Here is a 24815-nt window from a genome sequence, read left to right on the forward strand (position 1 = left end):
TTTATTTTACTTATAAGAGAGGGCCGGCGTTTGTCTTTTTATTTTATTTTTAATACCTGGTTTTGGACAGAGGATACATAGTAAAAACTGCTGCGTGGACAAGAATTTAACTGTTGAATCTAATAATATAATATTAGAAATATATGTTATATGAGCATAAGTCTATAAGTTCGGCAAATGCTATTAAAATGATTTGTCATATAATTGTGTGAATTTTCTCCTCTCAAAAATATTTGTTACCTAGGCGGGTTATTTTATTAAACAGGGATGTCGTTAAACGTATTTATTTTTTAAGCTTATGGTTATTATTCTAACGATGTTACTACATATGTATGAAAAGCATATTTTCATGCATATTTTTTTGTGTTAAAAAGGAGAAAAAATTTAACGATTTGTGGTTCTTAAATTTTTAAAATGACGACACAATCGTTTCCCCTTTCCTCCCGTGGATTCCGTGCTTCTTCCTCTCACCGTATGTTGAGAAAAACTCACTAAAAAAGGTGGTCGGCTTTTCCAACGAAAGCGGGTAAGCGGGTACATTCGGATGTATGGAGTAATGTGAATAAAACACAACGGCTGCTAAGGCATAGATTTTTTAGAATGCTGAAAAAATACATTATAATCGTCGAAATTTCCTGATTTTACTTTTTAAAAAAATCGTGTACACAGACCTTGTTTTGCTAAAAATTGTTTAATGGTATTGTTTCGGTGTTTAGTGATATTCATTCAGTCTCGCTGTAGAATTAGAAGGGTGTATTCGTTTATATATTTTCTAGAAATAAAGTGTAAAAAGGCATAAACAAGTGTTCAATGGCGGGCATTAGTTTCAATGTGACATAATGAAGCGAAATCTTACTAAATCTTCGACTACATACTGATTTTACTGAAAGAATAACCTAAAAGTATGTGTTTTATTATAATACTTTTATGACTCGTTGGCATACCTTAAAAATTTCATTTATTGAATCAACAAAACAAAACGTTCATACCTACGTTACATGAATCGTAAAGTAAATATGTAACAAAAAAAAATCTGAACACAATATAAATTAATAGTAATTGACTTGATTGAGACATGAACAAGTGAGGTAACCAAGTACCTATCTTTGACCTCTTCAGAACTTTTAGCAGTCATTTCACGATTGAATAATTAACCGCGAATTTAAAAATCATACCTCGGGAGCTACTGATATAACGTGTTACATTATAGGTGTTTCAATTGAGACGAAGCATCTATCGTATTTACACGAAAACAGATGGAAGTCTGAGCATTCCAGGGCTTACGACCTGGAATTTGGCTGGCTTTAGCGATCACATTATAAACTTAAAACTTAATACGATAATGATTGTTTTAGTCTAGCATTTTTCCTTATTGCACTATTCGAACATCTATCATACTAACTGGCATTGTTCGATTATTAAAACCTGTTTCAACAAAACACTTGTTTTTTTACCACTTGAGTTTATTTGTGACAACTAGTTTCGGAAGCTAAGCTTCCATCTTCAGGTCTAAATGTAAACTAACAAAGTGAATGCCGAAACAATAAATAAAACCGGTTTCCATTCACCCCATACGACATATTTACCCCATTTTTTTTGTCAACACTTATCATTGTTATCCCATTCGCTTGATCAGCGGCTAAACATCAAATGTATTCCATGCATATAATTTGTGGTCACTTCTTCCTTTTTTCAGAAATACATACTTAAATGTGCAGTCGTCTTAATATCAACAAAATTACTCAACCAATATCTAAAAAAGGAAAACATCAGATTGTGTCCGCCGTAATAACTTGATCGCGATAAAAAGTTTTTTTTCAATCAGATTAATATGTAAAACTACTTTTTGCATTGATACAGAATCGATTGTTTGACCTTGTATCGGAATTATGAACTAGTCTAACATTATATACGAATAATTTAATACAGCATTGATAAATGTACGGAATATTGCAATTACCTACCTGTTATTGCATGTATTTCAAGTGCCTACCAGTATTAACAAGCATTATGTCATATGGATAATATACTCCATTAGGTATGGCGTTTCATAAGCCTGATGTCTAGTTACAAATATGTAACACTTATTTTATTCTGTTTTTTTTAAAAAAAAAATATTGAAATTATTTTTTTACATAATACATATTTATATATACAAAATATTTAAAATATAACGTTTCTACCTCTCTAAAAAAGTAGATACTTGTGTTTAGAGGGAGTGTTTATAAACAAAGTAAATTAAATGAATAAAAAAATATTCCTCGGTATAGAGTTTAGGTTGAGGTGAGTCTTATATGTTTTTTTAATTTAGTTTTCAAGGTTTGATAATTTTTTTATAGATTTTAAATTTTCTGGAAGTTAATTAAGTTTTTTAGAGTTTTTTTCTACCCACGTACGTATGATTTGACGCTGCTGTTGTTTTACATCTGTGCAATATTACATTATTAGGAAATCTAGAGTTACGTGAATTTTGCACTTCAATTGTTTTTTCTTTAATAGTTTGTAAGATACAGGCTTTATTAAAAATTTCCTTAATTGCTGGTACACTAAGTTCTTCAAATACTAATTTTGAAGAATAAGTTCTGGGCTTTTTAAGAATTATTTAAGCAATCTTTTTTTGTGATTTTAAATTTGTCCTCTAATTATTATATTAAAATCAGACACTTCATTTTTATCCTACGGCTGATATGTATATCAATATATGTTATTAATGTCTCAGTTGAGATGAAACATCCATTGTTTTATATACGAAGCAAGATGGAAGTCAAATCGTTAACTAACATATTATGTCCAATTGGTGAAAGCTTTACAATAACTCACAAATTATTAACTTATGGTAGCACTATCTATCAAAATTACAACAATCATACGAAAAGAATCGTGCCACATTTTTCAAAATATACTACAAACCCTTATCCGCACCCCAATGGTGCATAGGGCACTGCATCATATAAACGTAGTGTTATCTTGATCGTTAACACACGAAGGAAAGGTGTTCAGCCCTCCGCTTCAGCTATCAGTCCAGGGTAATATTGAATTAATATTAGAGTGAAAAAATCGCTTATCTTTATTTGGCCCCCCTCCTGGGAATCGCACCCGGGACCTCCAGTACGGTAGCCGAGCGTGCTGACCATTATGATATAAGTCTATGGGTTTATTCTGTTTTGCGAATTGGGCTAGTAATAATTAAAAGGTGTTAAAGGTGCTTTTCCCTTGCTGTAATAAGAAGTTGTGAGGGGTTTTGTCACTTGGCTTGTAAGAGAACTAACATAAATGGTTGCAGAGAAAGTACGATCTTAGTACTTAGTACGTTTAGCACTATCCGTCTGGTTGCGTAACTATGTCAAGGTATGCGAGATTCATTTCGCTAATCTGTCCGTTTTATCATGCACTTTTAAATAATGACGTACGATCGAACGCTTCGTTTTATATCCGTTTTCTTTAAGGCGATATTCGCAAACACAGAATTCATTCCACCGGAGACCACCCGAGAGGTCACATGTCTGTTCACGACCGATTTTTTAAAGAATGTGTAAAATATAGGATTTTTTGTTTTTGTTTTTAAAAATATACCTTTCCTTCATACATAACTGTTTACCTTTCAATAACTCTTTTTTTTTCAAAACCACATGTTTATTTCAAAGAAAAACTTTTATTTTGTATATTTTTATATTATTTTATTTTTGATAATACTTGTTCACAAATCTGGATTTTCTCCAATTATACAGATTTGTGAACAAGTGTTTCGACACTCAAAAATGGTGTAAATAAATTAACTGGTCACATATAATCTAAAATAATAAAATAAAAATGATATTTTCTGGTGTTTGTCATGCATGTGATTATAATCCAGGATTCGGACCTCACATACAAATTAAAGTGTTGCTCAATAAAAAGCTTATTTTCATCTCACCAATAGGGTAGAATTAGTGAATGTTACACGTGTGTAAAGTGATCACCTAAACCAGCCTATGATGGTCGTAAGCCCCGTAAATGTCCAGACTTCCATATTCTTCTTCATCTATGTTGAGATGTCAGAAAATACTACGGATTAAGCCGATGTATTTTATACATGTGGTTGGTAGGAGCCGACCTGTTTTCAATCGTCAAATTAAGCTTTTCTGCCATGTCCGTCTTACACTAGTGGCTTGTTGCGCTCCGCTGGTCAGCGTGATTCGTTGCAAATATTTATATCCCTCGGGTTTCAGCGATATAATGAAAGCATGTGAAAACACTATATTTTCTTCCATCACACCTTACACTCTGTCAACTCATAGTAGATCCCACAGTTGAAGGTCGCACGCACTCGCCAGTTTAAGGTGCGGCGTTAATCATTACTTCGTTACACGTGAATAATAAGTTTTTTTTTATACATTTAAATTATATTCTGATCATATACAGGATGCAGTAGGAACATTATATTATATTGTATTATATTAATATTTTGTATGAATGCCATGTCGCAGTACGATAGTAACCTGTTAAAGTTAAAGGATGTGCTTTATTTTTAAAATGCCCTCGAAAATCGTTTAGGTTCATCAAAATGTTTCAATTTTTCGTTTTTTCATTCGCAATTTGAATAATGTTTTTGATGTTGTTTACGAACAATGTAACAAGCATTAACATGACATTACGCCAACTTTCAAGCTGAAATTCCATTCAAACCATGGTACTGGAACTTATCTTTGTCTAGATCAGAGGTTCCCAAACTCTTTTATCTCGTAGACCCCTTGCCTTACCTGATATTGATTTTTATCAAATTCATTAACTTCAAATGTATTTTGACAGCCGGCATATGTAGTGTTACTCACTTTGAACCACACATGTTAGGTTTTATACATTTATATTTTAAATTCAAATTAAAACATAGACCCCTTGCAAGTTGTCATAGACCCCTGGGGGTCGATATAGATCACTTTGGGAATCACTGGTCTAGATCTTCCATCTCGATGTTATGTCGCCTAAGGTCTGGGCACTGCTCACTGTCTGTGCATCTCTATAAGATAAAGTGCGTTACATCATCAGATCGCGAATGTGGACAAGAAATAGGGGATGCAAACCATAGTTCTTTCAGTGTCCGCTGACAACAGAGAAGGAAAACTTTCTTAATAGCTTAACACGGGCAGGAATCCAACTCTCACCCAAGTATCCACCCTTCTTTCTGAACCTAATTCTATAATTGCGGGCATAATTTCTAAAATGATAAAGCTAAACGCATTACTATGAAATTTTGTATTAATTGTTATTAATATTTTATTTAATTTTTATGTTTGTAAATAAAAATAATTCTTGACACTGGCAGAAACATCCTTTCACTGGGTGACTGCCAAATAAATAATAATAAAAAAACATGACATCATTTTTTTAAAGTAAAATATTATTCAGCATTTGTACATGAAACATTTGTATTGTTATGAAACTTGAAGTTTGAGAATGTTGAATATTCAACAAGCTTGCATACGAAAGTTGGAAGAAAGGCCAACTTTATGTATGAGATGTAAGTTTTTTTATATTGTTTATATAATCAGGTACATTTTATCTAAAAACGAAAAAAAAAACTGAAATTGAAAAATTTAAAACATTTGTTGTCTTTACTCCTAAACCTTCGATTGCATTTTGGCATTTCTCATTGACGGCGAGTGAAAAGTCTTTTTGAAATAAATATTGACGCTCTACAATATTTTTGTAGAGCGTCAATATTTATGTCCACGGTAGTCGTTATGAATTAAGAAGTGCGTAATGATCTAAAAAATCTATTTGTATTTTTTGTCGGCAATGTTTCACAGTATCGCCTAAAATATTTGATATCGTTCTGATACATTCAGTAACAGTCTACAGTTTTTATAGATAATTTCTGCACTGTACTTTTAATTGTCTGAAATCATAATCTTACCCCTTGTTTAGCATAGTTTTTTTTATTCTACATAGAGGAATTTGACCCCTCTTACCTGCGCTCAAATATGTTTTCGACTAGTAGCAACATAATAACGACCACATTCTAGGTCATATAATCCTTAGATCTTACTTTAGAGATATTTTATATCGCCTCAATTTAAAGTTCATGACCGGACCTTATTTCCTCAGTAAAAACTAAAAACACGAAATAATATTTATTTTTATAAGTACACACATCTAATAAATGATATTTCGTATATTTATAACGACTGAAAATATACACAGGAGTTTTTGAAAAATCATGATTTCCTATTGAGAGGATTTTTCATTTCGAGCTAATGAATATTTTAACGTAAAATAAAATGTACATATTGGAGTAAATTTATAGTAGGTAGGTACTTATTCGTATTTTCTCCCAGTACGCATATTGCGATCTGATTTTGCAATTATCTAAATAATAACAGAGAACCCAAATATAAAACCCTCCATTTTCCTTTCTCACTTTTAGGATTAAAAATAGAAATCGAAACTAGAAACTCTTACTTAGAGTCCGGAGCACTAACTGCGGGACCACAATCCGCATTTAAGATTAGTATACTGTAGAAAAATATTTTTACCATAAAATGTTATGATTTAGCTGTTATTTGTAATTAAACTTTAAAGGGCGAAATGAACAACACCTGCATGTTTTTTTTTACCAACGGTTTTTATTTTGGACGTTATCATATTTTATGTATTTCAATCAACATATTTATTTTCAAATACCCACCCAATCGTTCTGTCGCGTGTAGGGTCACCTTAACACCCTTTCAAGTACAAAGTGATAATAAGTACAAATTCTAAAGAAAATTCCCCATAAATTTCCAATTGTAATGTTTCATGGTTGATACCTATCCAACTGCCACCATTTTAGCTCTTTATCAGAGTTGCATATATAATATTTAATGTCGTACATTTGCCCATAATGCACACGTGTTATCGTCTAATATTCGATAAGGTATTCCACGCCAAACTCTAGTATTCCATACATGATTAACGACGTGACACGATACACGGTATCTCTCTTGTGCCTGCATTGGTGAAAATGTGACACAGGTGATAAGACTGCTAACCAGGACGATTTTAATGCTAATTCCTTAGTTTATTTGTAACGTTTTATTTCTGTGGTCAGCGCGTCTGGCTACCGCGCTGGCTTATTTTGTGAGGTAGTTGAATGTATCGGCTACCGTTCTGGAAGTCCCGGGGTCGATTCCCACGTGGTTCAAAATGAATATGGTCGATTTTCACTCATATTTATTTAATATCATCCTGGACTGGTAAAATAAACGCAGGGCTGATCACCTTGCCTTCGAGCAACTAACGATCGAGATGGCACTGCGTCGCTACGATGCAGTGCCCTATGCACCATTGGGTGCGGATAAGGGTTAATTTTATAATATTTTATTATCATTATTGTCCAGCGTTGCAGTTTGGATATGCAAAAAATGGTTCTCCGAAATAAACAATGGCATTGTTGCTATCTCAATGCCGGCGAAATATTACGTACTACGCGGCCCGCCATTAGCTGCCTCGTGACCTCCGGGCGTTTTTAAACGTGTTCCTATTTTGCACAACACGAGTTGGTGAATAGAAATAGTGAACCCAAACAAACTTAAAGTCACGGTCGTCTGCTAGTCGATTCTCGTGTCTGCCGTGTATTACTACTACCGCCACTAGGCGCTACAGATGATCGCCGAGACAGTCGAGAAGTGGAGCGAATTTACTTGCGTAAAAATATCTCACTTTTTATATTGATGCTGATCGTGAAATCTGCCAATTACATCATTAATTTGGCGCATTCGAATTTTACGCAAACGTACTTTGCAAGGATTAAAAACAAGATCTTAATCAAGAAGACACGTTCAAAGATTAAAAATAAGATCTTTAATGATATAAATATATGATATATCGTAGTCGTACAGGAGAAAGTGACCAACTAACAAAACGTAAAATGTTCAGGAGGGCCATTTAAGTCACTTTTGCCTGGCAATTAAATAAACATCAATGCAGTTAGTCATTTTTAACAAGTCAATATATTATACTTCCAAGTTTAAAATCCTTTGGGATTTTTTTCAGGGAAATATTAAGCTAGTAAGATATCAAATAGTCAATGATCACGTTTTTGTAAAAAATGCACTTGGTCACATTCTCCTGTATGACTAAGTTATGTATAAGAAGTCTTTATTTTAATTTTACAAAGAAGTCCATTGAGGTATATAGATGGGTGGGTATTTACAGCGTTTCCGACCTGTCATTGGTCAGTTGAAGTGATCATTTTATACGCTGTGTACCATTAACCATTTTACATATGATTGACAACCACATTGCTCAGTTCAACGTATTTATACATGGATGACATTTATGATTTATATATTTTTTATGGTATAAGTAAGCAGAGACCTTTATGATGATATTTTCATATGATTTGTAGTGTATGTATTCTATAGTCGTAATATTGCATACATACTTACAAGATAGCGGAGTATCGAATTTCAAAGATCATCTGTTTATTCTTCTATTTAGAAAAGACTTTTAACATAAAAAAAACAGCTCCATACAAAAAGGCAAATGAAAATTATTTCATCTGTTTCAAAAAAAATTTAAGCTTCATTTCAATGTTTTATAAATCATTTTCCTTAAGACGAATACTGTTTTTATTGTAATTTTTTCAAGTTCATTAAATTTAACAGTTTCCTAGATATTTCCTTGACGACATTGCATTCTCTTAATATTGATTATTATCTATTCTAAGAATGCGATATAATAACTTTTTTATGAGAAAAACTAAAGTAATTACAATTTATACTGAATTTTACGAATTTATATCCGTGTTTGAATTTTGGTTTTGATATGATTCAAAATAAATTGAAAAATCATATTAAATGTATTATTTAAAAAAAAACGTGCCATGAAATATAAATTTTCGCTGGATTTTATTTTCGAATTTTATGTTATAAATATTTCGGCATTTTCAATATTTCACAAATTTACAGTTTTTATTACTTTTTTCATAATTTGATAAATTTCAGTAACTAAACGAACCATCGAACTATAAAATACGTCCAGTTAAATTTTCGTGTCTGACTAATTTTCTTCAAATGTATTTCGGGAACGTGAAACGTATTTGGAAAGTCCCCTTTTTCATAAAGTTCGCCATTAAATAATAATAAATAAAAATACAATTGACATACAAAGTACGCACAAAATAATATACGACACTTGAAAGATTTTCTATATTTTTATAGGAGAAACATTTCGCTCACTCCTTTCAAGAACGTCATAATTCAAAAATCGCCAATTTTCAGTTGTGCATGTTTTCGGAATGCCCAGAAAATGAACTATATCCCAGCAAAAGAGGCATATTTTTAACTTAATATTTACCCGATACAGGGCAGAAAGTGTTGTTTTTGCATTTTGAAGAAAAGGTATTATTTAATTATTTTTTTAAATATACTAAACATTTTTCGAATGTAGAAAAAACCCACAGGTTTTACCTAAAAAGATATGTTGCATATTAAAAAGTTTAATTGTATTATATTTAAAAACTTTAAAAACGTTCTCCTGAAAAATCAAGTTTTTTGATTTATGACGTTCTTGAAAGGAGTGGGCGATTTGTCACTACTGTACAATTGTAGTGGAACTTGCAACTCTGATTAGAAACTAATAGGTTTTCACAAAGCTGGTGACTAATGTGCGATGGGCGCCATGAAATATTCACCAAGACTAATGGGTAAAAACATCCCTTTGTAACATATTATAAGTGGTCAATGGCCTACGCGTTTTGTTACATCACTTCCACTCTAGGCCATATTGTCTTTAAAAAGTAGGCATAAAGAAATAATAAACGAGTTAAGTGTGTTTGAACACTGGGGCTGATAGAAATCGGAATCAAATTTATGTTTACCGTTGTACATAGGTGTATCCATTATGTATTTCACGGAAAATACTTTGTCAGTTAGTACAGGGTGAATAATTGAACACCTATTGAATATTTCATAAACTTGGTCTCGTTTTGTATTTATCTTAATCGTTTTATTCACGACGCTTTGCAACACTCGAAAAACCATTACAAATCCATGAATATTTGAATAAAATGTTTCAAATAAATTGATCGGAATATGTTTTCCAAACGGCGGCTGTGATGGATGTCCCTCAAATCTCATGTGGGTTCCTACCATGTTATTCTCACTAAGAAAAAATGTAGTAATCGGCATGAATACACGAGGGAGTTCAGAAGTTTTACCAAAAATTTGAACCACTTACTGTTTTTTTCTTCTCTATTTTTAAATATTTATTACTTACCTAAGAAAAATTTCCTTTTTTATATTAAATGTTAAAATCAAACGCTGGTTTTTTGAGTCCACTAAATTGTATTTTATTGTTAAAAAACACAAAAATAATTTTTGTGACAATTGTTTCGCCTTGTTATGGCATTTTTTAGTTTAAAGAAAACTTTCTAACAATATATTGCGGATTAATTTATCTTTACAGTTTTATCAATATCTTTTTGAAAATGAGCATGAATAATGCTATGATGGTAGTGGTGGAAAGTATTGCTTGCATTCTGGTGTAGTGATTGTCCTGACCAATAAATGGGTACGTCTCGAAACCGGCAGATTAAAATCTCGTTATACAATACTAACATCACTGAAATTTCGTATAATTCCTATACATATTTATGTACCATATTAATTGACTGACGTGATTGAAGCGATTGATCGTTAATGTTTGATTTGTTTGTTCTCAGGGAGGCACCGGGTAGCGGGGAGCTTCGCCCCCGCCCATGGGGCCCCCAGCAGGCGGCCCCCTGCGCCTCCGCCCCCGGCCCCGGCCGCGCCCCCGCGCCCCCCACCCGAGGGGTCGCCCGCCGACATTCCGACCCGACCAAACTGAACATACATTTTCTACTCCGACTTTTACTATTTCCTCCGCCGACCCTTTTGAGAGATATTTTCGAATTTATTAATAAGACTATCTATTTTTATATGAAAACTTTAAAAATAAGATCGGTAGTGTCGCCGTAATTGCCTTAAACCGATCAACGCATGTGTCTTAATAGTTTTACGCGTAAAAAGTGGCCTTATTTAGAGAATATGTGATAGAAGTGCATTTAAATCGTCAATAAACGAACAATATAATAATCGAAAGCGCAATCATTGTTACAAGTGCCTAGTTTATTTATGTGTGTATAATATTTTATACTTGTGATTTATTTATATCGAACCAAAGTGCCCGATAGAATAATTAGCGTTTATACTCGTACGTGTAATTTTCCACGAGGTTTATGACATATTAAGTGAAGTGCATCCATACTCTAGTGTCGCAGAAGACAATCTGTTGCCGACATGGGAAAATCATCCAAGTCCAACAAAACACACGGTCAGGGTTAGTATCGATCTCCTTTCTTACTTATTATTAATACGAAACTTGACGATTCCTTGAAAACTCCGTCCTCGCGATAATGGTATGTTTATTACTTGCACTTAGTGATGAGAAACACTACAATGAAAAAAATGTAGCGTTCGAATACGTACGTACATATGATTGTAGTACTTGAAGTATGCATACTTATAGTGTAAATTCTTCTTCATGTATGTTCAGGTGAGGGTGCCTTTAATGTCCATACACAGGCATGTATGTATGTATACGTATGTGTGTATGTATGTGTGCGTGTATGGAATAACTTATGATATATAAGTATGTTTTATGTAACAGATTTTGAAAATTGTTACGTACATAAAATAAAAATAAAAATAAATGGGATCTCAAAAATTCGGAAAAAAACTCCTGATTGGGTATAGTCCAGATTTCGGAATAACTCTTTGGACACACTCAAAATATTGTAATTAAATTAACTGGTCAAATTTTAAGCTAAAATAAATTGAAAATCATGCTTTCAAGCTCAAGTATGTGAATATGATCCAGGATTCGGACCTCACATTCAAATGGAAAGAGTATCTGCTAAATAAAAGCTTTCCTCATCCCAACGTAGATGGCTGTTGTGAACTCGCACATACTGTGTTACGAGTTTGATCAATATATCTAGAAGTTTCAAAGATAAAAATAATAATAATTATAATGATAAAAATTATTTGAGTAGAGTTGGCGTCAATCATGGGTAGAAAAATAACTTGCACATAGCATAAGATATATTAAATAAGAAAAATGTAAAGCGCTCTAGAGACGATAAAGACGATTTTGTTAAAATGGCGCTGAGTAAATTAGTAAAATGTTATTATTATTACAAAGATACATTTCAATTGCAGTATACACATCTACAAATATGCTAAAATGCAGTTTGACACGGACAAGCGAACGCTACATCGGTGGCTAAAAAAAGTATGTTGGTCTAAATGCGTTGGTTGGGTTGGGTGGGGGGGGGGGGTGTATGTGTGTGTATTACATTTATAAAGTGTAGCACTACACTACGAACGTAGTGTTGGATCATAAGAGAAAAGTGCAGCGTACCTTTATGTAACGTAGCGCTACATCGTAGCACTACTCAAGGCGGGCTCATCACTACGTACAATGTTCAAGCGGAGAACCTTGGACTTGCATTGTCTCCCATTGGGCCAGGGAAAGGCAGGGTTAGAATAATATACAGACTGTAACAACTGTATATTCGAGCTGTTAGTCTCACGGATCATACGAATACATATTTAATGTGGATATATAAATTTTATATTAAATTATTTTTTGACATCTCACCATACATGAAGAAGAATATGGAAGTCTGGGCTTATGTTGAGATGTCAAAAAATAATTTTAAAATACCTCATAAATTGGAGATAATCCAGATTTGTAAACAAGTATTTGGACGCACTCAAAATTTTGTATGTACCTATATTTTTTTTTTGTTGGGAATTTTACAGGTCAGTTACATCAAGTAATACACATATACGAGTAGTAGTATTACAAAACAAATATTTTTACTATTCCAATTACAAAATTCCACATTTGTAAAAATATCTAAAAGAGGGACGGGAGGTAGGAAAAGGAGAAAGGTCAACATTCAAGCCGGTGACAAATTCTACGAAACGAGGGACATATCACGATATCAATATCGACTGTCAATGTTAAATAATTTCAGCGCTGACAATGTCGAGTTGAACATCGCCATATTCATCGTTATATTATATTATATTATATATTATATTATAACCTATTTTGATGGACGATAAATATCCCTATCTGCACCCAAATGGTGCATAGGAAACCATATCGGGTCGATGCGGTGTTAGCTTGGTACCTAATATGTAAATTATACGAAATGAAATATATAAGTAATTACTACCTTTCAACTAGTAATTCTACCTTTCATTAAAAAGAGCGCAGGGCGTTTGAACGATGGAACTAGACTGAATACAGTCTAAATGCAGTCTCTCTGACGAATATTCGGCAAAACAATGTATAATACATTTTCGTACGGTGAAATAAGGAAAGAATGCAGGGCTGAGATAAGCATTATCGATAAAATGAAGAAAGGTGTATTCGGGATGGTGATGGTACGTGAATCGAATCAGTGAAGAAAGAGCAATTAAACAATTTTATGAGGCGAATGTAGTTGGAAAGAAACCGAGGAAAACTTGGCATGGTCAGGTTAGAAGTGAAAAACTTCGTCGTGGTCAGTATAGGAATCGGAATAATCGGCGGGTATGTATGAGGAAATGCATGAATATGGAAGAGGTGAAGATTGTTTTCAAATACAGATTGTTGTGGCGTTCTATTCTTTCTGCCTACCCCTGCGGGGAAGCGGCGCGACGGTTGGTTAATTAGTTAGTTGGGAAATGATTATTGCACGTCCGGCTTTTCTTCTTGGCAAGGAGTTGAACAACAGCTGTTGTTATTTTACTAACGAATTATGTATTTCGAAAATGTTACAAGTCTCTATTTTGTTATGTGCGCGTAAAAAAATATCGTGTTCCTCATAAATTACGCGATTAATTAAAAAAAAAGAATACAAATAATTAGTAATTACTATGAAATGACACACGAAAAAATAAAGCTTCTCATTTTTCAATTCCTACAAGCGAGACATTTTTAAAAATTATTTATGTATTTAAACATATACAAGTCACATATATAATATTGCCGATGAGTAATTTCCATTACTAATTTTGGGACATAGTATTAAGGTTAACAACACTGAAGAACAAATAAGAAAAAAATATATAAAAATTTAAACAAAACTAACACAGGGCAAAAAGTAAAATATAAAGCAATAAAAGGTACAATAAATAGGCATATAGGAAAACGTTAACTTAGAATGTTGTTTAAAACAAATGAGAAAATATAACTAACACAAATTTGGAGGTCCTCACCAAAAAGTTAAATTTCCAATATTGCACAAAAATCCTTAAAATGCAAATCTGTTCTGTTTTCTGTTTTCTATCGAAATCTTTGCTACAAAATGTTAACAATCCTGTGTTAAACTAATATGAAATCCTTAAATCACACCAAAATTTAACAATATTACAAGCTGGAATTCCTGATTACTTAAAATCATTTATAATGAAAATATAACGTTTTGGTGAGGACCTCCACAAATATCTTTCCACGAAGTATTTTTTCAGTTCATTTATTTCGGATCCCCGACTGGGTTATATTTTATACGTATTTATTTGTCATTCTCCCGAAAATTAATATGTGTGGACCTGCAACATTTTCGTAATACACAATTCAAATGTGTACACCGCCCGTCAGCTGATGGTTGACTTCCTGTTTGACTGGCAAATCGCTGTATTATCGGCTAACGAAGTGCATCGTGTCAGTTCCCCGTGTCACCGCCTGGGGCGCCGCGGCGCCACTGTTCCCGACGCCATCTAGACAGTTTTCAGGAAAGCGTCCGGGCGCCGAATGTCCGACAATCGTTGTGTTTCAGGAACTTTTCTCGTTTCGTTAATTCGTCTCGAACACTCTGCAAAATTCGACGACGTGGAATATTTTAATCACGCTGCAAATCGCAGGATCACGATTAATTAATAACAAACGCTTGACAGTTCGCGTAAGACAGAATCCGTGGACTTTGGGTACAATAATCACTATGTGAAAATAATTAAATTGACAGCTTTTTCGTAGTGAATTTTTAGTGTTTCTGTTCAAAACATGGTGAGCTGGGCATTATCGTCGGTAGTTTATTCGTCATCGAAGTTTTTCCGCAATATTTCGTACGCGAATGCATCCCCAACAGCTGCGAGTAGTACAATTCAGCGCTGAGAGTTTCACTCGCCCGATATCGATTAACAGTTTAATGTCGGAGTGACAAATGAAATTTCTAGGAAATCTCGTATTTTCACGATTCCAAAGACGGCGATAGTGTATAAGTGCTTGTATTTAACTTATTATTTTTTTACGCTTTTTTCCCAGTAAACGTATATTTTATATTTTATAATAGATGACTGGTTCTGGTTGACGTTTTGCTAGTTTTTTTATTGAACGTATTTATATTTTTAGTATAGTAAAATTTGTTGTGATTTTACTTTCTTCTTCTTCTTTTTAATGGCTTTTCACCCTTCTTGAGTGTTCTAACCAGTGTCGAGTTATTGTGATTTTACTTTGATTTGACCGTGACGGTTTTGTGAAGTTGTCAACGCTAACTCAAAGGTCGCTGAGATTAAGTCCCGTATTGTTTTGTGAATTATTTTCTAAAAAAAGAAATGCGTACGCAGTGACTGCGGTAGGGGCGCTATTTCCGACGATAGGGAGGCGAGTCACGGAGAGTGGGCAGCGTGCAGTGTGCGGTGTGCAGCGCGCAGTGATGGCGCCCCCCGCGTGAAGATGGGGCGCGCGGGCGGCGGCTAGGCGGCCGGCCCGCCATGGAGCTGGAGGCGCTGGGCGGCGAGGGGCGGCGCGCCTCCGAGTCGGGCTCCGAGTCGGCCGACACGGAGGCCGAGGGGGCGCGCGGGCGGCCCAGCCTGCGCGAGTCGCTGCTGTCCGTGCTGGGCAAGCTGGTGGTGTGGCGCCGCTGCGAGCCCCGCCACCACGCGCACGCGCACGCCCACCCGCGCCCCAGCACCAGCACCGACTACTTCAAGTCCTTCTACGACTGCGGTACCCTTACCCCCTACGTACACCCTTATTAGTACTCACACCCTTATCACTACTCAATCAAAGGACATTTGAAGGCATCATTTCGAGGCATCATCTTGGGGTACATCGAAACACGTATCACAATAGAATTTGAGAAATATCGGTATTAGAAATAGTGGTTAATAATAATAAATTAGGATAGCTTATATAGCGCCATTTTCGTAAAATACTACCTCAAGGGCGCTTCACTGTGGATGAATTGGGGAAAATATTATGGTGGAAATGATTTAGAAAACAAATGTGTTTTTAGTTTTTTTCTAAAGATCATCTCATCCTCACTGTTTCTAACCATTGGTGGAAGAGCATTCCACGCCATCGGCTCCGCAACAGCAAAGGCACGTTCGCCAAATCTAGTGCGCTGGTTGCGAGCTGGTTCCAACCCTAATGTATGGAAGTGAATCATGTAGTTGCCAAAAGAAGAATGAAAGTTGGCTGAATATAGTCGAAATGTAATCTCTCGGACGAATGTGCGGCAGAAAGATGTATGATAGATGTTCGAATGTTGAAATAAGGAAGGAATGCAAGGCTCAGATTGATATTAACGAAAAAATTAAGAAAGGCGTGTTGAGATGGTTAAGACACCAAAAAAAAAACCTCCCATGAAACGTTCAACAGTGTTTATATAACGTTTTTTGACATCTCTACATAGGTAAAGAAGAATATGGAAGTTTGGGTATTTACAGGGCTTACGACCTGATATAGGCTGTTTACGTGATCACTCTACACATGTGTAACGTTCACTATTCTACTTGTGAATTACAACCACACTACTCCTACTCAAATTTTGGATGTCATACGTATATGATCAATCTCGTGACGTTCCATGATTGAGTTCACAACAGCCATCTATGATTGGATTTCGAAAGCTTTTATTTAGCAGAGCCCCTTTTATTTATATGTAAAACGTTCTCATTGTTCTTCTGCTTGGTGTAGGCCTTGTGGCCTGTTTTTACGAGGGATTAACCTTCTGCGATGTCGATTCCCAGCTGTCAATCCATCTCTTTGGTGGTCTGCCCGAGAGTTGTCTACCTTGGAGTTGGCCATGTAGTGCAATTTAAGGGGAGCCTGGATAGTTCTATTCTCCTTACATGCGCATACCATTATCTCCTTTGTTGCCTTCCCCACCTAATGACATCTTCAATCTCGCATATTTCTCTTATCCTGGTGTTTCTTATTCTTTCTCGTAGACTCTTGCCAGATATGCTCCTTATAGTTTTCATTTCTGACACTCTTAGCGCGTGTTTTGTTACTGCGGTGTCCATTCTGCATTCAATATGTCATGATGGGTCGCACATCGCTCACTCCTTTCAACAATGTCATATCGCTCACTCCTTTCAAGAACGTCATAAATAAAAAAACTTGATTTCTCAGGAGAATGATTTTAAAGTTTAAAAATATAATACAATGTATTAAAAATAAATATCAAGCCACTTATCGAACTTTTTACTGTGCAACAGATCTTTTTAGGTAAAACCTGAAGGTATTTTCTCCATTCGAAAAATATTTAGTATATTAAAAAAAATAATTAAACAATACCTTTTCTTCAAAATGCAAAAACAACATTTTCTGCCCTGCAGCGGGTAAATATTTAGTTAAAAATATGGCTCTTTTTCTGGGATATAGTACATTTTCTGGGCATTCCGAAAACATGCACAACTGAAAATTGACAATTTTTGATTTATGACGTTCTTGAAAGGAGTGAGCGACATATCAAAAAACATGATTTTGCAAGAGATCGTTTTTAATGTTTAAAAATATATTAAAATGTATTAAAAATAAATATCAAGCCACTAATTGATCTTCTTATTGTGCATCAGATCTTTTTAGGTAAAACCTGAATGTTTTTTCTCCATTTGAAAAATATTTTGGATATTTAAAAAAATAATGAAACAATACCTTTTCTTCAAAATGCAAAAACAACACTTTCTGCCTTGTAGCGGGTAAATATAAAGTTAAAAATATCCCGCTTTTGCTGGGATATAGTACATTTTCAGGGCATTCCGAAAACATGCACAAATGAAAATTGACGATTTTTGATATATGACGTTGTTGAAAGGAGTGAGCTACATAAGTTTTTATATATCTTAATTGTGCTGCCGATCTTTATGTAAGGGTTTTTCCATTTAGAATTTTTATGGCATTCTGAGATGACTGCAGCCTCGTCTATTTGTTGTTTGCTTATTTCTCATTGTTGTTATCTTTTAAAAAAATCTTTTTGATATTTAAAGATCAACTAATGTTCAGTAAAAACATTTTTTAATGCTATCAACAACCTAATTCAATGTTCTGCCATAAATAATATAAAAAGCTTTACATATTACATCTACCATATACTAAGTTTACAAATCGCTCACTCCTTTCAACAACGTCATATCAAAAACCGTCAATTTTCAGTTGTGCATGTTTTTGGAGCGCCATGAAAATGTACTGTATTCCAGCAAAAGAAGCATATTTTCAACTGAATGTTTACCCGCTACAGGGCCGAAATTGTTGTTTTTGAATTTTGAGGAAAGGGTATTGCTTAATTATTTTTTTTATTTTTCAAATGGAGAAAAAACCTTCAGGTTTTACTTTAAAAAATCTGTTGCACAGTAATAAGTTCAATAAGTGGCTTGATATTTATTTTTAATACATTTTATTATATTTTTAAACTTTAAAAGCGATCTCCTGAAAAATATATTTTTTTGATCTATGAATTTGTTGAAACGCGTGAGCGAAATGTGATCTTACAAATACATACCTAAATAAAATCTTAAATAATGACATACTGACAGAAGAATAACAAAATTTTGTATCGTAATATTATAAAATTTCAATAAATCTGTTAGAAATAAACACCGTTTCATAATTATTTTTTAACACATCGTTTTTTACTCTGTCTAATGGTGTGCATTTAGAAAGGCTAATAAATCAGGGATTATAAAAATTGCTATATTATCCTTGCTTATTTTGTATATTGCTATATGAACTTTAATATTTTGAACTAATTTTTTTATTCTTTTATTTTAACAGAAACAGAAAGAAGAATACGGGCTAATAACAGAGAATTCAACTCACAATTCCATTACGCTGTAAGTCAACTTTTTTTGTGTACTTCTGTAGTTTTTAACTAATTAAACGTGGATGCAAATATTTCCGTAACCCACGCTAGAGAACCATTTTTATAAATAATCAATTATTTTTCTAATCCACAGGTGTGAATACCTTGTAGTATGTTTATTACTGTTTTTAATTTAAGTTTCACTTAGTAAATACCACTATTTCGCAAATGATGCGGAATGCATCAAAACAGGTGTCACAGTAGATTTTAAGAATTATTGGTATTTACTAGGTAAAACTTAAATAAAAAAATATAAATATTACCACAAAGTGACTGCCGAATTGATTAATGAAAAAATATTTTCCACTTGATTCAACAAGGCAAGAGACTAATCATCTTGCCTTCATCTAATCGATGATCGAGTTAAAGCGACGTTATTCCTATGAGGTACCCCATGCACCGTTGTAATAAGAATGGTTCAAACAGGCCCGATTATTGATAATGGATAGATTTTACCACAAAGTGACTGCCGAATCAATTGACGAAATGTTTATTAATCAAAATAAAAATTAAAACACTAAAAATATCGTAGTCATACAGGAGAAAGTGACCAAGTGCATTTTTTACAAAAACGTGATCATTGACTATTTGATATCTTACTAGCTTAACCGTTTGATTGCCGATCGTCGATTTTCGTCGATTCGTGTTTTAACGAAGATTGCCGATCGTCGATTTCCGTCGATTGCGTCAGTCGTGCTCTGATTCGCGCGTACGTAGGGTGTGGTGCTGCGGCGTTGGTAAATATTATTCTAATATTATCTTAATAGTTGTAAGATCGTAGTAAACCGTTTAAATTTCAGATTCATTTATTATTTTTTTTATTTTAGTTAATTTAAAAAACATAATGTCGAGCGCGTCCTCTGAAATGTCTGATAGCGGGAGCGACGATTTCCACTCCTCTAATTCAAGTTCGAGTAAGAGTAGCTCTGGTGAGAGTGATGTCATATCCGTGTTTCCCAACCGCAGGATGCGAATTTCCAGTAATTCTTCTGATCGTGACCAAGAAATGGAGAGTAACACCAGAAATTACTCATTTACAAATGTACCTCCCGGAACCAATTTTTCTACCGAAAATTCTCATTTTTTCGAAACGCCTGGACTTCGGGATCCTCCTCCGCGTGATTCCAAACCTATATCATATTTTGATTTATTTTTTAATGTCATTCTGTTAACAACGATAAAAAATGAAACCAACAAATATGCCCAACAATTTCTTGAAAACTCTTCTGACACTTTACGAAACAAATCACGTGCAAAGGCTTGGAAACCGGTGTCTGTATTGGAATTGAAGGCTTTCATAGCGGTCATACTTGAAATGGGTATTACACGACGACCGTCAATTGTTTCCTACTGGAGTACAGATTCGAGGGGCATACCATGGTTCAAACAAATGTTCTCAAGAAACCGATTTCAGATAATTTTGAAATTTTTTCATCTAATTGATAATTCCACCTTGGCTCCATCCAATCATCCAGACTACGACCCCTGTGCAAAATTCAATATGATAGTTGTCCATGCCAATGAAGTTTTCCGACGCCATTATATCCCTAATCGCCAGCTCTCTATTGATGAGTCATTGGTAGGGACTCATTGCCACTCAAAAATCAAACAATATCTCCCCAACAAAAAACACCACAGATGGGGAATAAAGTTTTGGATGTTATGCGACTCCATAACCCATTATTGCTTGGCATTTTTTTGTTACCGAGGAGCAAAATTAGAGCAAGACAAGGATGATACAAAAAAATTTGGCCTTGGCCATGTTGTAGTAATGAATCTGTTAAAAATTGGTAACTACCTGGACAAAGGTTATCATATTTTTGTTGACAATTTTTTTACAAGCATTCAACTGGCTAAGACTTTATTGGAAAGAATTACGTATATTACAGGAACCATCCGTCGAAACAGGAAATATATACCACGTGAGGCACAAGTGTCTCAAGTTGGAAAACCTAATTATTATAAAAGTGACGACATTCTTCTCTGTTCATATCGAGATAAAAAAACCAAAAAACACCCGGTCATCCTAATTTCTACAAATAGTAATACGAGTGGCGTCACAGTGAAAAAATATAGGGGTTCATACGAAACGCAAACAGAAAAACCACAGATGATTCATGAGTACAATAAATACATGGGCGGAATAGATGAGTCTGATAAAATGTTGTATGTATATTTAGATGAAAGAAGAACATTGAAATATTGGAAAAAGGTAACATTTAACATTTTTGGAAGAATGGTTTTAAACGCATATATAATATATTCAATCAATAATGAAGGCAAAAAAATTTCAAGACACGAGTTCACATCAAAAATAATTGAATCGATTGAAAGGGAATGGTTACCTACAAAAAAAAAAAGCTGAAATTTCTTCAGCAATTTCATTCCATAAATCCAAACTGCAGAAGCTTCCAGGAAAGAATTTACGTCGCTGTGTGGTCTGTAGTAATAAAGATGGTGCTGGGCTGCGTAGATCAACGACTATTTGTGCTTATTGTAAGAAGGGTGTCCACACGGCGTGTGCAGGAAAGCACAGTTGTTGATTTTCTTTTGTTTTTCATTTTTGTCTTTCTTTTTTTCTAAATAAAATACTGTATTCATTTATACAAGCGTTTTATTTCAAATATTTCGACATTCTTTAATAAAACACCGAAAAAATCATCAAAATTCATGAAAATTCAAAGAATTTATGGGGTTTTAAAAAAATATATAGTTTCATAAAAAATGATGTTTTTTTGGTGGCATTTTACAAGAAACTGTATGCATTTTTTGGCACTCAAACGGTTAATATTGCCCTGAAAAACATCCCAAAGGATTTTAAACTTGGAAGTATAATATTTTCACTTGGTAAAAATGACTAACTGCATTGATGTTTATTTTCTTGCCAAGCAAAAGTGACTTAAATGGCCCTCCTGAACATTTTACGTTTTGGTAGTTAGTCACTTTCTCCTGTACGACTACGATATGTTACATATATTGTTTTTAAAAATAAAATTTTTTTCCAGAGTAACTACATAAAGACATCCAAGTATTCTCTGATCACATTCCTGCCTTTCAATCTGCTGGAGCAGTTCCAGAGGCTCGCCAACTTCTACTTTCTCTGCCTGCTCGTGCTGCAACTCATCCCCGCCATTTCCAGTCTCACCCCCATCACCACCGCCATCCCGCTCATAGGAGTACTCGCCCTCACTGCTGTCAAGGACGCCTACGATGACTTCGTAAGTTTTCATGTAATTTAAACATTTACTTATTACAAAATTGCTTAATTTTATATATTTCATTTATAAAATTAAGCAAATTTGTTGTAACCACTTTTTTATTATTAGTACACTTTAACCCACCGGTTTCGATAAGAACCTTGTCATCATCAGGGTTTATTAAATTCTAAAACATTAAAATACTTCAATTACTTCAAGCTTCTTCATTTACGTCATCTGTATCTGACAAAATATTTTCCATTTCTTACTTAGATAAGGAGCGCAGAAATACAATTTTATTTTTCGTAATTATTTACTCAGTTAATACCGCTTAATCTGTTTTTAAAACTTAAAATATTTATTCCACAAGAGATATTATTATTCAGTTTCACAATATCCATTTTTTTATTAAACTTTATAAAATTAAACAACTTTGTTTTAACCATTTTTTTATTATTAGTATACTTTAACCTACCAGTTTCGACAAGAACCTTGTCATCATCAGGGTTTATTAAATTTTAAAACATTAAAATACTCATAATTAATTACATTCCCTTACCAAAAACTTCCACACACTCCGTAAAAAATCCTAAATGTTTTTGGTAGATTAAAGTGTGCATTTCTCTCCGATCAAAATTAGTGAATGCAACATATATTTCATTTATAAAATTAAACAACCTTGTTTTAACCACTTTTTTATTATTAGTACACTTTATCCTACCGGTTTCAACAAGAACCTTCTCAACATCAGGGTTTATTAAATTCTAAAACATCAAAAACATTAAAATACTCATAATTAATTACATTCCCTTACCAAAAACTTCCACACACTCCGTAAAAAATCTTAAATGTTATTGGTAGGTTAAAGTTTACTAATAATAAAAAAGTGGTTAAAACAAAGTTTTTTAATTTTATAAAGTTTATAAAATGTGCCACAAAGTATCTGCGAAAAACATTCAAGAATTATATTTATTTCCCCGTACCCGGAATTTTCTGTTTCGTTCGTGACTTGTGTAAGTATTGGACATTGTTTAAAGTGAACTTTGATTTTGGCACCTTTTCGGCTAAATCTCATTTATGCTACCAACATTCAGTAGTCAACAAATAACTATAGGCTAAATAGTATGTCCAAGTTTAACCCAACATTTCGCAGCAGGCTTTAATGAAGATCAAGTCAAAGAAATACTGCTCTTGTATGTTTAAATCATTAGTCACTAATTAGTGGGATGTATATTATAAAAAAAACTATCAATCCATCATCCAAATATAGTACAGGATCGTCAATCCACACAATGATATTTGAAAAAATATATCAATAATCTGTACAGTTTTTTTTTTATATGAAACTTTTAATATGTTCAATAATTTTAAATTTAAAATAGTATTTTGACAGAATAGTGAACACAATCATATAAATGAATTGAGAAAAAAAAATGAAAAAGTAATTTTAATTTATTAAATTTATCCAATCATCCATATCACCATAGAATATAAATACATTAGATACTAAAGTGTATGATTTATATAAAAAAATATATTTAAAGGTTGAATTAGATGCTTTTAATATTATTTTAATACGAACGTTATCCTTTTTAATTATAGCAAAGGCATCAGAGCGACTCGCAGGTCAATAACAGGAGGTCAAAAGCCCTCCGGAATGGGAAGCTCATGGATGAGAGGTGGGCCACGGTCCAGGTCGGTGATGTTATTCGGATGGAAAATGATCAATTCGTGGCGGCAGACATCTTACTACTGTCCACCAGCGAGCCCAATGGGCTCTGCTACATAGAGACGGCCGAATTAGATGGGTAAGTCAAATTTTAATGTCTGACATTATAAAATGAGCTGACGATGAATGAAAGTATGTTAAAAAAAAAGTCTGAATGTATTGCTAAGAGGGAAAGATGTTATAGAATGGAAATTTACATAAATGATGAATGCCTGCAACAAGTGCAAGAATTTTTATATCACAAAGCAAGTTCTCAGGGGATGGAAAAGTGGACAAAGATATTGTGAGAACGGTGAATGCAGGAAATAGAATAAAAGCTGTGTTGGTTCAATAAATGTAGCTTTCGCAAATCTTACCTATATAAGATTGCTTCAATTGTAGTTTTCGCATGGTGTATGAAGGTTTTGGATGTAGCATGTTGCTTAACTCTGTAGAGCACAGTGGAATGAAAAGGGTCCCACCTTTTGATACACAATTATGCGAGGTGGGATGTTTTTTTACCACCTCAGTAAAATGACTTGAAGCACGAAGGTTTATATAGTTTTATCTCCCACTTATCTTAACAGTTAACTTTGTTTACTGATAAGAGTCGTATGCATATTTTGCAAAGCCAGGTGTCTTCGATTTATCAGTGCCCAATTATTTATCTGTAAAGCTTTTAATTTAATAAAAAACTCTTGGCTTCTTTTCCGTCTCAAATTCTCTACCACAAAGATTTAACACATTCAAACACTGCATTTGTGCATTTGAAGTTCACGAGAGCCTT

At 33.9% G+C, this 24815-nt stretch overlaps 1 protein-coding gene and 1 long non-coding RNA gene across 5 annotated transcripts in view; both read left to right on the forward strand.

The window, feature by feature from the left end:
* The first annotated feature begins 11270 nt into the window (after positions 1–11270).
* Positions 11271–24815, forward strand: part of LOC148312409 (phospholipid-transporting ATPase ID-like) — a 37633-nt gene continuing 24088 nt past the window's right edge. The window contains exons 1-4 of one of the 4 annotated variants that reach the window (XM_088277308.1): positions 11271–11319; positions 19036–19094; positions 22129–22341; positions 23923–24128. In XM_088277308.1, coding sequence (XP_088133434.1) covers positions 11280–11319; positions 19036–19094; positions 22129–22341; positions 23923–24128 — 518 coding nt within the window. In that variant the 5' untranslated portion in view covers positions 11271–11279. Of the gene's footprint in view, positions 11320–14684; positions 15985–19035; positions 19095–22128; positions 22342–23922; positions 24129–24815 lie in introns of those variants that run through there. The other 3 variants (XM_088277306.1, XM_088277309.1, XM_088277307.1) reach the window with 3 other exon arrangements.
* Positions 19725–21725, forward strand: LOC148312410 (uncharacterized). The gene is made up of 2 exons (XR_015839239.1): positions 19725–19860; positions 19951–21725. It is a non-coding gene; the product is annotated as an uncharacterized LOC148312410 (long non-coding RNA).

Source organism: Brachycentrus maculatus, unplaced genomic scaffold, assembly GCF_059751285.1.
Source record: "Brachycentrus maculatus isolate JH-2025_06_01 unplaced genomic scaffold, ASM5975128v1 h1tg000041l, whole genome shotgun sequence".
NCBI lineage: Eukaryota > Metazoa > Arthropoda > Insecta > Trichoptera > Brachycentridae > Brachycentrus > Brachycentrus maculatus.